The 15158-nt window shown below is 42.4% G+C and overlaps 2 protein-coding genes and 1 pseudogene across 3 annotated transcripts in view; 2 read left to right on the forward strand and 1 right to left on the reverse strand.

Annotated features, from left to right (window-relative positions):
• Window positions 1–15158, forward strand: part of LOC310873413 (NACHT, LRR and PYD domains-containing protein 3-like) — a 95556-nt gene that overhangs the window by 54098 nt on the left and 26300 nt on the right. The window lies entirely within an intron of this gene.
• LOC310867942 (uncharacterized protein) lies at window positions 9284–10877 on the forward strand (the record flags this gene model as incomplete). The annotated part of the gene is made up of 4 exons (XM_083778113.1): window positions 9284–9549; window positions 10219–10332; window positions 10499–10625; window positions 10863–10877. The coding sequence occupies 4 exons, from the start codon at window positions 9284–9286 to the stop codon at window positions 10875–10877; spliced, it is 522 nt and encodes a 173-aa protein (XP_083634239.1).
• Window positions 12024–13178, reverse strand: LOC310867966 (rab11 family-interacting protein 4A-like; annotated as a pseudogene). The gene has a single exon. The product of its transcript is annotated as a rab11 family-interacting protein 4A-like (transcript).

The raw sequence follows: 15158 nt of genomic DNA on the forward strand, positions 1-15158 counted from the left end.
CCCTGATATATTCATTAAACTATTTGCTCCAGAGCTATCCCCTGATATATTAATTAAACTATTTGCTCCAGAGCTATCCCCTGATATATTCATTAAACTATTTGCTCCAGAGCTATCCCCTGATATATTCATTAAACTATTTGCTCCAGAGCTATCCCCTGATATATTCATTAAACTATTTGCTCCAGAGCTATCCCCTGATATATTCATTAAACTATTTGCTCCAGAGCTATCCCCTGATATATTCATTAAACTATTTGCTCCAGAGCTATCCCCTGATATATTCATTAAACTATTTGCTCCAGAGCTATCCCCTGATATATTCATTAAACTATTTGCTCCAGAGCTATCCCCTGATATATTCATTAAACTATTTGCTCCAGAGCTATCCCCTGATATATTCATTAAACTATTTGCTCCAGAGCTATCCCCTGATATATTCATTAAACTATTTGCTCCAGAGCTATCCCCTGATATATTCATTAAACTATTTGCTCCAGAGCTATCCCCTGATATATTCATTAAACTATTTGCTCCAGAGCTATCCCCTGATATATTAATTTTGCAGACTGAGTTCTGCTAGATGCTGAGCTCCGTGTTTGTGTGTGTGTGTGTGTGTGTGTGTGTGTGTGTGTGTGTGTGTGTGTGTGTGTGTGTGTGTGTGTGTGTGTGTGTGTGTGTGTGTGTGTGTGTGCGCGTGCGTTTATGTGTGCGTGCGTGTGTCTCGTGCTCTCCCGTGCGCTGCTCTTCCCACCATCAGCCCAGCTCAATGTCTTCTATATTCTTATGCATACTCATGGTCATAATGTCATTTTTATTTTTATTTCTATAATCAAACTATATATGAAAGGTTTACATATTACACATTAATTAATATCAGGAGCCTGTTCCTAAAAATTAACCTTTTAAGAGCCTGGGTTGCTTATAACAAAAAATAATAAACAACTTGGTTGACAGACTCTATATCCCAGATAATGCTGTCGAAACCTTGTATGAATCTGATCTCAGGTCAGAATGGGTTAATCAGACCAGTGTGTGTCCAGTGGAAACCTCGTATGAATCTGATCTCAGGTCAGAATGGGTATGTGGAGCTGATAGAGGCACAAGAGGAGGAGGAGTGTCTATATCTCTTCTCACTAATAGCCTCTGAGCCGGATAACCCAACTGTGAAGCCCTGCATGCATTTTGAATGCTTTATATTATAATAAAGTTTCATGAAAATAAACACCTGGTAATTGTAAATATGTACAGGCCCCCGGATGCACCCTCTCAATCCCATTGCAAGATGCTGTACTCTGTCATCGACTCTAAGCCATTCCAGCCCGTCAAAGGGGGCAGGGGTGAGGTGGGTTCGGGGGATGAGGCCAAGTAGGAGCCTGAGCAGTTTGTTTTGGGAGGTCTGGAGCCTTGTTTTAAGGGCCTTTGAGGTGCTGTGGTACCAAGAGGTGCATGAGGTCTGGAGCCTTGTTTTAAGGGCCTTTGAGGTGCTGTGGTACCAAGAGGTGCATGAGGTCTGGAGCCTTGTTTTAAGGGCCTTTGAGGTGCTGTGGTACCAAGAGGTGCATGAGGTCTGGAGCCTTGTTTTAAGGGCCTTTGAGGTGCTGTGGTACCAAGAGGTGCATGAGGTCTGGAGCCTTGTTTTAAGGGCCTTTGAGGTGCTGTGGTACCAAGAGGTGCATGAGGTCTGGAGCCTTGTTTTAAGGGCCTTTGAGGTGCTGTGGTACCAAGAGGTGCATGCATATAGTCAAAGAAACCTGTTCAATGAGGTATAATGGTTATACATTTCAGACCAAAGCACAATAAAGACACTACAAAAACTGCTACGTTATTGTGGACAAAACCATAAAGCATTATATATTAAACACTTGTTTTACAACAGGGTCCACCGTGTTCAATTCATCATAATGGGCTCTATGCAGCCAAAACTGTAATTTATAGGTAGGCTATGTTATTATTTGTACCAGTCCATGAGACTGTGATTATGGCTTATTCATTTCAGTATAGTAGCCTATATTGGCATCTTGGTCTATACCTCTGATATTTGATTTAACTGCAACAGTACTCTGTTCATGTTCTCTTCACATTGTGTGAATAAAAGCCTCATTTTGTAACTTAATTTCATTATTAATCAGCCATTAATTAATGAGCCAAGTTGAGTAGCCCTTACAGTCAGGGGTGGAAAGTAACTAAGTACTTTTACTTAAGCCGATACTTAGCCGATCTACAAGCTCACAATGCCTCACATTGCGACCATTTGAACTTGTGAAATAGGACATTCTGCAATATGACTACTTTTACTTTTAGTACTTTAAGTACATTTTGATGCCAATACGTTTGTACTTTTACTCAAGTACATTTTAAATTCCGTCATTTTACTTGTAACGAAGTAGTTGTAAATTGCAGTATTGGTACTTTTACTTAACGGACCACTTCACCACTTTTCAACCTATCTTCATATTTATAGGTCCTCACTAATAATCATGAGAAAATGGCACAATTTTGTTCTACTCAGTCTGTGTCTCATAGGAGGGCTGTGGGCAGTTTAGAAACCGTCCTCCAGTGACATCATCGATGGGGAATACAAGCTAATAGAAACTGCAGGCTTTCTATAGTCCTGAAAAGGTGCAAAATGGAAGCCATCGTTTAAATCTTGTTTAAAAAAAATCTGCCTAATGATGATGTCACTGGAGGACGGTTTCTAAACTGCCCACAGCCCTCCTATGAGACACAGACTGGTTTCTGAACTGCCCACAGCCCTCCTATGAGACACAGACTGAGTAGAAAGAAACCGTGCCATTTTATCGTGATTATTAGTGAGGACCTATTATATGAAGATGGGTTGAAAAGTGGTGAAGTGGTCCTTTAAGTAAAACAATTGAGTAGCCTACTTTTTCCACCACTGCATACGTTTCAATATGTCTCCACAGCGAGGCTGCAGCCTACTATCCTACTGGTAGGAAACATGTCAACCAGAATAACCCGTTCTGAGTGAAACGCCTCCCTATATGCAATTAACACCATAAAGCATTACACTGTGTGTGTGTGTGTGTGTGTGTGTGTGTGTGTGTGTGTGTGTGTGTGTGTGTGTGTGTGTGTGTGTTCACCCACAACACCAGAGGGAGTGCAACAAACCATGTACAACCCAGATTTGGCACAAACAACGGACTAAATTATTTTCGCTCCTATGCCACCAAAATGTGGAACGCCCTACCAACAGTCATTAAGACATGTGAATCCCTTGACTCCTTCAAAAAAAGGGCACCTACGGACGGCTGCAATTCGAAATTGGCCCCCGTAAAATCTGAATCCCCCCCCCCCCTTTTCCCCTCACTGTATATGTTTATTTTCCCGTTTTGCTTCCTTTATGATGAATTCCTGTTCTGTTCTTTAAAGGGACCCTTCACCCTTTTTGCAAAAGAATATATGTTAATGACGTTTAGAAGCTTTAACACACTTTCCTGGGGGTCTTTATGTGTGTAATATGTGGTTTTAGCTATTTTAGATTGTAGCAGTGAGCACAGTGTCTCTGATGTCATGGACACTGGTCTCACTACCTTCCTGGACTACAAATCCCATAATTCTTTGGTGCACTGCTCCTCCTTGTGGATAGGGGGAGAGCTGTCTTACTGAGACAACATGTAGTCCAGGAAGGTAGTGAGCCCAGTGTCCATGACATCACCGGGCTCACTGGAATCTAAAATATCTAAAACCACATATTACACACATAAAGACCCCCAGGAAAGAGTTCTAAAGCTCCTAAACGTCATTAACATATCTTTTTTTGCAAAAAGGGTGAAGTGTCCCTTTAGAAGTGTCTATTTGTACTACGTCTCTAAATGTTTTGATGAATTGAACATGGTGGACCCTCTTGTAAACAAGTGTATAATGCTTAATTGGGTCGTCCACTCACAGTTAACAGTCTTTGTATTGAGTTTGTGCTTGAAATGTACTGTAATTCTGCAAACTGTTAATAAATATTTCAATCAATCAATCAATCAATGTGTGTGTGTGTGTGTGTGTGTGTGTGTGTGTGTGTGTGTGTGTGTGTGTGTGTGTGTGTGTGTGTGTGTGTGTGTGTGTGTGTGTGTGTGTGTGTTTGTGTGTGTGTGTGTGTGTGTGTGTGTGTGTGTGCGAGCGCGCGCGCGCGCGGTGGGTGGGGTTTCGCATAGTAGGCTTATCGAGTATCGGGTCTGTCTGAGGCTGAGCACTTTAAATTTGGTTTAAAACACAGAACACTGCAGTTGACCATTTAGATTGTGGACAGCTAGTTGGACACAGACAACTGACTGACCACTATCTGGACTCCATTTATATCCTCGTCTGGAAGAAATTCTATACAGATGAATATCGGGTAAGTGTTTTTTTTTATCACTTTGGAACTGCAGTGCCGTTTTTACAGTGTTTATACAATGGCAGAAACAATCCATCGATTTATTTAGTTTTTCCACATGCCGTGGAATAATATGGTTGCACATTTCAGACGAAATCACAATAAAGACAGTAAACTGCTACTTTATTGTGGACAAAACCATAAAGCACTATAAACACTATATAATATAAACACTTGTTTTGCAACAGGGGCCACCGTGTTCAATTCATCATAATGGGCTCTATGCAGCCTGATACCTTTGACTATATAGAAGTAGTCTATTTGTACGATCTCTAAATGTTTTGATGAATTGAACATGGTGGACCCTCTTAATTGTAAACAAGAGTAATGCTTAATTGGGTCGTCCACTCACAGTTAACAGTCTTAGTATTGAGTTTGTGCTTGAAATGTACTGTAATTCTGCAAACTGTAAAAAAAAAAAAAAAACTTCCGCGTTCGTCGGAAGCCACTTTCAACTGTCAACGTACGGTCATGATTTTGTAAATTGTAGGAATACATTTCAGTTCTTTAAACCACACTATTTAATTTGATAATGTGATGGCGTAGTTTTTCATAGTTTGTATTATTTGTGTTGCGACGTTGACATGACGAAATGAGTTAGAAACGTCTTAAATCTCCCGTTATCGGTGTTGCCATGTCCACTTGTTATAAGCGGCTTTGGTCTTGTTTTTCAGTAAAGTAGCTTGAAAATATTGACAGTATTGCAGGTTGTGGTTTTTTTGGGCTTGTTTCTAAAGGGTAGTTGCTTATTTAGGCTTGTTCCCTGATGTTGTTTAAACCTGTGATTCTGCTCAAACATTGACATAAAGCCAAGGACCCCCATGTATTTGTGCACACGGACCCCCATTTGAAAGTTGTGCCATTTTTCTTTTTTTTCTTTTAAATTTTTTATCCCACGATTTTGTAACCCAGTTTTCTTTTCACCCAGTGCCAATTATCTAATGTAATCCTGGGCGCTACACTTCCTCTGCCAACCTGGGGGGGCAGCGGACTGACCTCATGCCTCCTTCTATGCATGAGGAGTCCAAGCTGCTTCTTTTCACCTGACAGATGAGAATTTCCCCGGCCGGACGTAGCGCGTGGAAGGGACACGTTATTCCGACCAGTTCCTTTCCCCTCCATCAGGCGCCCCGGCTGGCCAGGGGGAGGCAGTATAGAGACCAGTTCCTTTCCCCTCCATCAGGCGCCCGGCTGTCCAGTGGGAGGTAGTTTTAGAGACCAGGATTATGGCATGTTTTTGTGAGGGTATCTACCCTAGGGGACACGGGGAGAACATGCAAACTCCACACAGAAAGGCCCTATCGCCAACCCCCGCCTCGGGTATGGGCACTGATGACGCGGAGGAGGGAACACGCCGCCAGTGCCCACAGCGTCCCCAGCGGGAATCGAACCCAGGACCTTCTAGCTGTGAGGCGACAGCACTACCAACTGTGCCACCGTGCCCCATTGTGCCATGTTTTTATTTGTATAAAACAAAAACTATTTTGGAAAACATCTGATCTACAAGCTCACAGCGACACATTGTGAGCTTATAGATCTGCTATTCTCAAGTAGCTGCCGATGTATAGTATATAATTAACCTCGCATCACCAGGCTTTCCACCGCCTCGGAGGAAAGCCTGGTCTCTGTTTCAAAAGTCAGTATGATCCGCGCTGGGGCCGGATGATGTGGTTACGTCATGTTGTAGTATTGTTTTGTAGTCGCCAGACAGGATGAACAGGTGAAATGGTGCCCAGGCTAGTATATAATAGACAGTACAGCTCATTTGTGGAGTGGCTTATTTTCATAGACCTGATTGCTTATTGCTCTCACACAATCTGGCAACACCGGTTGCTACACTGCTGTGTGTAACAGCTGGAGGCGAGAGGAAGCTGTTGCCACAGCTTCCTCAAAAACTATTATTTCTAGTAGTATCTTCTACTATTAACAATGTGGCCCACATTGTTTGAGAGAAATAATAGTTTTTGTTTTATACAAATAAAAACCTGGCACAGAACATTCTTCAGATCCGTGTGCACAAATACATGGGGTCCTTCACCAAGGGGCTAGCTAGGCACTCCAACGTTGAAGCACTGGGCCCTAGTGGTAAGAGGAAGGACTGCAGGCGGACCGTCGCGGACCCGTGGATTCATGACGAGGAAACCCCCGTGCAGCATCTGGGCTTTAACATTGTGCGCTCGGTTGCACTTCCGCATTGAATCGGCGAAAAAAGGGGGAAACAGACGGTCCTTCCGGGTGCTTAAAACGCCACTGAGCAACTTCCACTGACATGAACATGAATAGCAACTTTACTGAAAAACAAGTTACAAAACTCACATTTAAGACATGTTTAACCCATTTAGGCCTGACCTCTGCAGAATTAAAAAAAAAATCTTCGAAATCCTCCAGTTTTCTGAAACAAATATTTTCATGATTAAAAAAACAAAAAACAGACCTATGAGCTTGTAGATCTGCTATGTTTCAATAGCTAAATTATAACATAATGTTTAAAACACCAAAAGGGGTTCCCGCCCAAAATGGGTCCCATTTAAATCGAAATTTAAAATAAATCTTCAAAATCCTGACGGTTTTCTGAAAAACCTCATGTTTCTGTATCAGTGGTTCAATATATATATATATATATATATATATATATATATATATATATATATATACTGTATCAGTGGTTCAGTATTTCATGTCAAGGACCCCAAAAAATATATGTATGCCTCCGCCCCCCCCATCTGAAAATATGTTGTTCCAGGGACCCTCCAGAAGCAAAAAACATTTGGTGCCACATTTGAGCTCACTATGAGCTCCGTCTCGGGCATCAGACCGTACTAAGTATATATAGTACGGTCTGATATATATATATATATATATATATATATATATATATATATACTTAGTACAACCTGTTAACTGCGACCTCCGGTTGCAATAAGGCCTGCGGGTCCAGTTACAGTTCAATAAGGGTCCAGTTACAGTTCAATAAGGGTCCAGTTACAGTTCAATAAGGGTCCAGTTACAGTTCAATAAGGGCCCAGTTACAGTTCAATAAGGGTCCAGTTACAGTTCAATAAGGGTCCAGTTACAGTTCAATAAGGGTCCAGTTACAGTTCAATAAGGGTCCAGTTACAGTTCAATAAGGGCCCAGTTACAGTTCAATAAGGGTCCAGTTACAGTTCAATAAGGGCCCAGTTACAGTTCAATAAGGGCCCAGTTACAGTTCAATAAGGGTCCAGTTACAGTTCAATAAGGGCCCAGTTACAGTTCAATAAGGGTCCAGTTACAGTTCAATAAGGGCCCAGTTACAGTTCAATAAGGGCCCAGTTACAGTTCAATAAGGGTCCAGTTACAGTTCAATAAGGGCCCAGTTACAGTTCAATAAGGGTCCAGTTACAGTTCAATAAGGGTCCAGTTACAGTTCAATAAGGGTCCAGTTACAGTTCAATAAGGGCCCAGTTACAGTTCAATAAGGGCCTTCGGCTCGGGCCGACGAGGCTGCGTCGTATTGATGTGGAGCAAATTCCCCTACATGTTGGAACATGAACATCTTCGAAATCCTCCAGTTTTCTGAAACAAATATTTTCATGATTAAAAAAACAAAAAACAGACCTATGAGCTTGTAGATCTGCTATGTTTCAATAGCTAAATTATAACATAATGTTTAAAACACCAAAAGGGGTTCCCGCCCAAAATGGGTCCCATTTAAATCGAAATTTAAAATAAATCTTCAAAATCCTGACGGTTTTCTGAAAAACCTCATGTTTCTGTATCAGTGGTTCAATATATATATATATATATATATATATATATATACTGTATCAGTGGTTCAGTATTTCATGTCAAGGACCCCAAAAAATATATGTATGCCTCCGCCCCCCCCATCTGAAAATATGTTGTTCCAGGGACCCTCCAGAAGCAAAAAACATTTGGTGCCACATTTGAGCTCACTATGAGCTCCGTCTCGGGCATCAGACCGTACTAAGTATATATAGTACGGTCTGATATATATATATATATATATATATATATATATATATATATATATATATATATATATATATATATATATATATATATATATATATATATATATATATATATATACTTAGTACAACCTGTTAACTGCGACCTCCGGTTGCAATAAGGCCTGCGGGTCCAGTTACAGTTCAATAAGGGTCCAGTTACAGTTCAATAAGGGTCCAGTTACAGTTCAATAAGGGTCCAGTTACAGTTCAATAAGGGCCCAGTTACAGTTCAATAAGGGTCCAGTTACAGTTCAATAAGGGTCCAGTTACAGTTCAATAAGGGTCCAGTTACAGTTCAATAAGGGTCCAGTTACAGTTCAATAAGGGCCCAGTTACAGTTCAATAAGGGTCCAGTTACAGTTCAATAAGGGCCCAGTTACAGTTCAATAAGGGCCCAGTTACAGTTCAATAAGGGTCCAGTTACAGTTCAATAAGGGCCCAGTTACAGTTCAATAAGGGTCCAGTTACAGTTCAATAAGGGCCCAGTTACAGTTCAATAAGGGCCCAGTTACAGTTCAATAAGGGTCCAGTTACAGTTCAATAAGGGCCCAGTTACAGTTCAATAAGGGCCCAGTTACAGTTCAATAAGGGTCCAGTTACAGTTCAATAAGGGTCCAGTTACAGTTCAATAAGGGCCCAGTTACAGTTCAATAAGGGCCTTCGGCTCGGGCCGACGAGGCTGCGTCGTATTGATGTGGAGCAAATTCCCCTACATGTTGGAACATGAACATCTTCTTGTGACAACAATATAAGTTGGAAACCGGCTGTGTGTGTGCGCGCCGTGCGGGCGTGTCCGCACATTGTGTATATACAGCAAACATTGACTGTTGTCTGGTGTTTTGTGAATATGTGATCTTGACAGGTTTAATACAGAGCAGAGATGAGTCGCCGTGAGGAGAGAGAGGAGGGAGCTGACAAACATCTCATCCACAGAGCAGAGATGAGACGCCGTGAGGAGGAGGGAGCTGACAAACATCTCATCCACAGAGCAGAGATGAGTCACCGTGAGGAGAGAGAGGAGGGAGCTGACAAACATCTCATCCACAGAGCAGAGTCTCCAACAACCAGCTACATGTCTGAGAAGAGTGACTCGTCTATACCTCTACCTCCTGACTTCAGTGATGAACCTGGACCTCCTGATGCCAAGTATGTGAATGCACCTATAAATACACTATAATACGTGTACAGTATTTGTGTACAGTATTTGTGTACATTATGCAACATATATGTTTAAAATATCACCTGTTATTGTACTGTATATTTAGTAAGCTTGTATGGTTTCCATTATTTTATTGATATTTAATTTAATTTACTTGTCATGCAATGGCAAGAGACGGAACAAAAAACTCTTTAGAAACCCTTTAACTAACTTTTTCATTCACACAAACATTTTCTACCTCAGAGCAGAGTCTCCAACTCCCAGCCTTCTGTCTGTGAAGAGTGACTTTTCTAAAGACATTCCTCTTAACTTCAGTGATGAATCTGGACCTCCTGATACACAGTATGTCAATCCTCCTGTACAATATATACACTATAACACTGTACAATATATACACTATAATACTACTGTACAATATACACTATAACACTATACAATATACACTATAACACTGTAGTCTTTGCATACGCATGTAAGGTCGTCAGGGCTAGGGCAACTGCTACGGGCCATGATGGAGTTGTTATACAGAATATGATAACAATAGTAGCCTATGACTGGTAGAACATGGGTGCAATTTGGGAGGAATAAAAACTTCAGACCTCCCAAAACAACTGAACACATATTGAATAAATTGACTTTTGTTTCTATGATTCCAGACGTCTGTACCACAGAGCAGAGTCTCCAACTCCCAGCCTTCTGTCTGTGAAGAGTGACTTTTCTAAAGACATTCCTCTTAACTTCAGTGATGAATCTGGACCTCCAGATACACAGTATGTCAATCCTCGTATACAATATATACACTATAACACTATACAATATATACACTATAATACTACTGTACAATATACACTATAACACTATACAATATATACACTATAACACTGTACAATATATACACTATGGTCCTCATTCACACAAACATTTATGTTATTCCAGACGTCTGTACCACAGAGCAGAGTCTCCAACTCCCAGCCTTCTGTCTATGAAGAGTGACTTTTCTAAAGACATTCCTCTTAACTTCAGTGATGAATCTGGACCTCCAGATACACAGTATGTCAATCCTGTACAATATACACTATAACACTATACAATATACACTATAACAATAATAACACACTACAACTAGCCTAGGGATAGAAAAACCGTTTAGCTGACATTATCTGGTTAATTATCAGCCACATATCCAACCCAAAATATAAATGTAATAATTAATCAATCAATCAATCAATGATGGATTTTGGGATCTACATAGGAACCAGGTGGCTCCAATGAGGATGTAAATATGTAATCATGTCCACAGAGAGAGGCGTGGTGAGACTGAGCAGAACCCTGGACTGAAGACACCCAGTCAAACCACACCTGGACTGAAGACACCCAGTCAAACCACACCTGGACTGAAGACCCCCAGTCAAACCACACCTGGACTGAAGACACCCAGTCAAACCACACCTGGACTGAAGACACCCAGTCAAACCACACCTGGACTGAAGACACCCAAAAAGGAAAGGAAAGGTACTATGTTTACCCAGGGTAACTGGACTAAGCTCAAGAACTTGTTTACAGCCAGGCCCAGTCAAACCACACCTAGACTGAAGACACGCGGTAAAACCACACCTGGACTGAAGACACCCAGTCAAACCACACCTGGACTGAAGACACCCAGTCAAACCACACCTGGACTGAAGACACCCAGTCAAACCACACCTGGACTGAAGACACCCAGTCAAACCACACCTGGACAAAGTAAGAATCTGCACTCATTGAAAATGCATAGTATAGAGGCAAGCTTAAACTATATACTTGGCCTCTCGGCTGGGCACATGCAAGAACTGTTTTTGACGCGTATGTAATATATTGTCCAGGCATTGACTGCTGTAGGGTGAGGTTCCCATTTATTATACACATTGTCATTTTGTAATACAGCAGTTTTAGTTATGCAAATACAATGATACGGTAAAAACCGTGTGATCATAGCCTGTTGTGCCCATACCTAACCAAACCATTCAACCTGGCTTGTTGCACCTGTGTTCTCATAAGTCACTCCTGTGTGACACACACCCCCCATGGTGAACCCGCCCATCAAACGGGTTAAAGGCACACACAGGCAGAAATGGCTCCTTCACCCCGGCCCCTAATTGTGAATATGATGAGCAATTATCCAAGGGAGCCATAGTTCAATATTAAGTCATGAATTATTACAGTGCTTCTTGAAGCAGGAAGAGCTTGGATATGGGCCGCTCCACCTGCCCTGTCCTTGTCTTCAACTGTACTGAACGTACAAATCCTTTCCTGTCCGGGAAGGTCCTTGTCACCTTTCCCATGATCCATGATCCACGAGGAGCATTTTGATCCATGACAACAACAATGTCCCCTGTCATGTAACTCCTGTGAGGCTTCATCCACTTTTGTCGTTCCTGCAGTAGCGGCAAGTACTCCCTTGTCCTTGCTAGTTGTGTGACTGTCAGTTCTTGATCTCCAGGATGGAGGGGTTGTGGTCCAGGATATTCAGGATGATCTTGTCCATGTACTGCCGCAGACGGAAATTGATTTCTTCCTGCTCCTTCAGGGCATCCATTAACTGGTCTCTGGAGGCATTGTTTATCTCAGCAGCCAGAGACTGGGCCTTAGTCTGTGTGGCAAAAAGGTTCTTGGCTTCAAGACTCAGGCTGAGGATCCGACCGTTCAACTCGTCCTTCTGTTCCCTCAACTTCTGATTCTCCCGTTTGAGTCTCTTCACCTCGTGCTCCAGTTCCATCTCCCTGGTCCTGTAGGTGATGTCGGACAGGCTGGAGGAGGAGCTGCGACCGTCGGGCTTCTCCGTATCCAGCTTGAACAGCTGGAGGTGCTCCAGCTCCCGACGCAGATCCTCGATCACCTCCTGCATTGCCTCCTTCTCCTTCTGTACCTGCTGCCTGTTTTGTCTCAGTTTGTCCATCATCTTCCTGTAGAGGTCCATCTCATCCTTCAGACGCAGACTTGTGTCCTCCAGCTTGTCCGTCATCCTCTATTTCTCCTCGTCCAGGTTTTCCGTCTGTTGCTTGAGCCGGCACATGTTCATGGACATGTCCCTGTTGTCGTCCTCCACCTGCTGAAGTCGGTTGGTTAGCAGCTCTATCTGTGTGTTCTTGTCCCTCTCCTTCTTGCTGTAAGCCTCTCGGTGACGTCTCAGCTCCTCTCCCATGCTCTGCTCCGAATGGGACTCCTGCTCTTTGAGCAGCTCCTCCAGCTCGACAATAGAGATCCTGTTGGCATATATGGTTGTACTGTTTCTCTGGCAACCATTATTGCCCCTCAAAGGGCCGTTGATGACCCACCCCAATAGGGTCCTCACTGCATAGGGTCCGTCACCAGAGCTATTTATTACTTCCCAGGGTTCCATGAGTTTTGACGCATTCGTCCCGATCAACATTTCAATGTCAGCGTCTAATTCTGGGATTTTGACGGCCTTTAGATCTTCCCATTTGTCGATATCTTTCTGTGTGGGAATATTACTCCTTGAAACGGGGATAGTATGATGAGTGAACATCTCTGGGAGCTCCACAAATTGGTTGCCATCCAACCTGGACACCTCCAGTCCTGTAAAGATTTCACTTTTAACAGCACTATCCTGGCCCATCGTGCGCAGTAGGATGTTGGTTTTTGTACCCTGCAGATTCAATTTTTCCATGAGGTGATTTGTGCAAAAGGTTGCTGTACTTCCAGGATCCAAGAAAGCATACACCTTATCTCAAGCAGCACCTTATCTCCCTTCTTAGATTTTATCTGCACAGGCACAATAGAAAGTGTGCTGTCTTGGTCTCCGGCCCCAGTACAACCATATGCTTGGAGGGAGACAAGTGCGCTACTAACTGGTCTTTCCTGTGTCTCGTCTCTGTGGATATGCAGAATCGTTGGATGTTTTAAATTACACTCGTCACGTCATACGACCTCTACATTGTATATTTCTATGTCCTGCCTTCAGGCATCCAAAGCAAATTCCTTTTACTTTCAGAAATTCTATTTTCTCCCTTTGAGAAATTGCATTCAGTGTTGAACACCGGAATAATGGATGTCTCTCTCCACAGTACAGACAGGATTCTGAAGGTGGCTCCTGTGATGTTATGGACTCAGGGGTTGCAGTATGGTTGGTAGCTGTGATTGTTGTTGCAAAACTGCTTTCATTGATGTAACTCCTGGGTAGCTGTCTGCTTCGGGTTAGTGTCTGTTGTGAGGTGCTTGGTCGTGCATCTGAAATATCTCCAAAAAGGGGATGCGTCAAGACTCTTACTTGGTTCTCCAGAAATGTCACCATGTCGGGAAATGTGGCCCTGTAGCCTCGTTGGTCCTGAATCGCACAAGCCTGAGACCTCCATCTTTCCCGCAGCTTATATGGAAATTTCAGCATGACCTGCCTCATGTTTGATGAGATGTCCATCTCCTCCATATATTGGATCTCCATCATAGCATTGCAGCACCCTCTTAAGAACAATGCGAATTCCTGCAGTGTTTTAATATCCTCAGCTTTAATAGGGGGCCATCCAAAAGCTTTATCCATATAGGCTGTGGCTATTCCATATTCATTGCCAAAGTGCTCTTTCAACAGTGCCTTTGCCCTTTCATAGCCTTCTTGTGGGAGCATATGTAGGCAGCTCCTCACCAGCTCTCTGGGCTGCCCCCTGGTGTACTGCTCCAAGTAATATAGACAGTCTTGGTAACTGCTTGCCTTTGCTTCGACACAATGTTCAAAGGTCCTGATAAATGAAGTACACTGTAATGGATCACCATCAAACACTGCTATGTCTCTTTGTGGTAGAGTGGATGCCATTTGTTGTTGTACCAGCAGTGTAGTTATTTCATTTTGGCGTTTCATGATTCCACAAAGAGTCTCCGGGTCAACTGAGTTTTGTAATGACTGTACTGGTGTTTGGTTTTGTGCAGACAGGGACCTGTTTATGGGTTGTAGCTGTACATGAGGTTCTGAAATTGTATTGACATTCTGAATGATGTTCCTTGGGGTGATTGTTAGCAATGGTCCAATGTTTGGTTGCAGCAGTTGTCTGACAGTGGGACGTTTTGCACTTTGAGGGTCCATAGTATGATAACTAGTGGTGGGCATAGATTAATTTTTTTAATCTAGATTAATCTCACTGCAATTCTGGAGTTAATCTAGATTAATCTAGATTAAAATGGCTCATTTGAACTCTGCCGAAAGCATTGAAAATATGTGTGCGCTACCTAAATAATGACCAGAAGTAAATCCTTGAACGGGCCACGTGGCCCATTAGACCAGGAGCCCTATCATAATTGGTAATGAAAATATAATAATAATATTCAATACGATGTACGTGTGTTATACATTGTTTATTCAGTTAAACATGAATAACCATAAACACGTTACCATACAGGCAATTTGAAACAGTGGGTGCAAGAACAAAGTACCCCCTTTTCTGGGATATGACATTAATTAAACTGTAAACCTAGAGGTGATGAAGAACTGTTTAGAGTCAGTAGCTTTGTGACATGATTTGAGTCCAACCTCTACCTCTCCTTCTTCCACCAGTCACTCAGACACACCAGCTTGTTCACATTAGTGCTGTCAGTTCACCTCTATAATCCA

The sequence above is a fragment of the Protomyctophum parallelum genome (assembly GCF_964188405.1).
Source record: "Protomyctophum parallelum genome assembly, chromosome: 1".
NCBI classification, from domain to species: domain Eukaryota; kingdom Metazoa; phylum Chordata; class Actinopteri; order Myctophiformes; family Myctophidae; genus Protomyctophum; species Protomyctophum parallelum.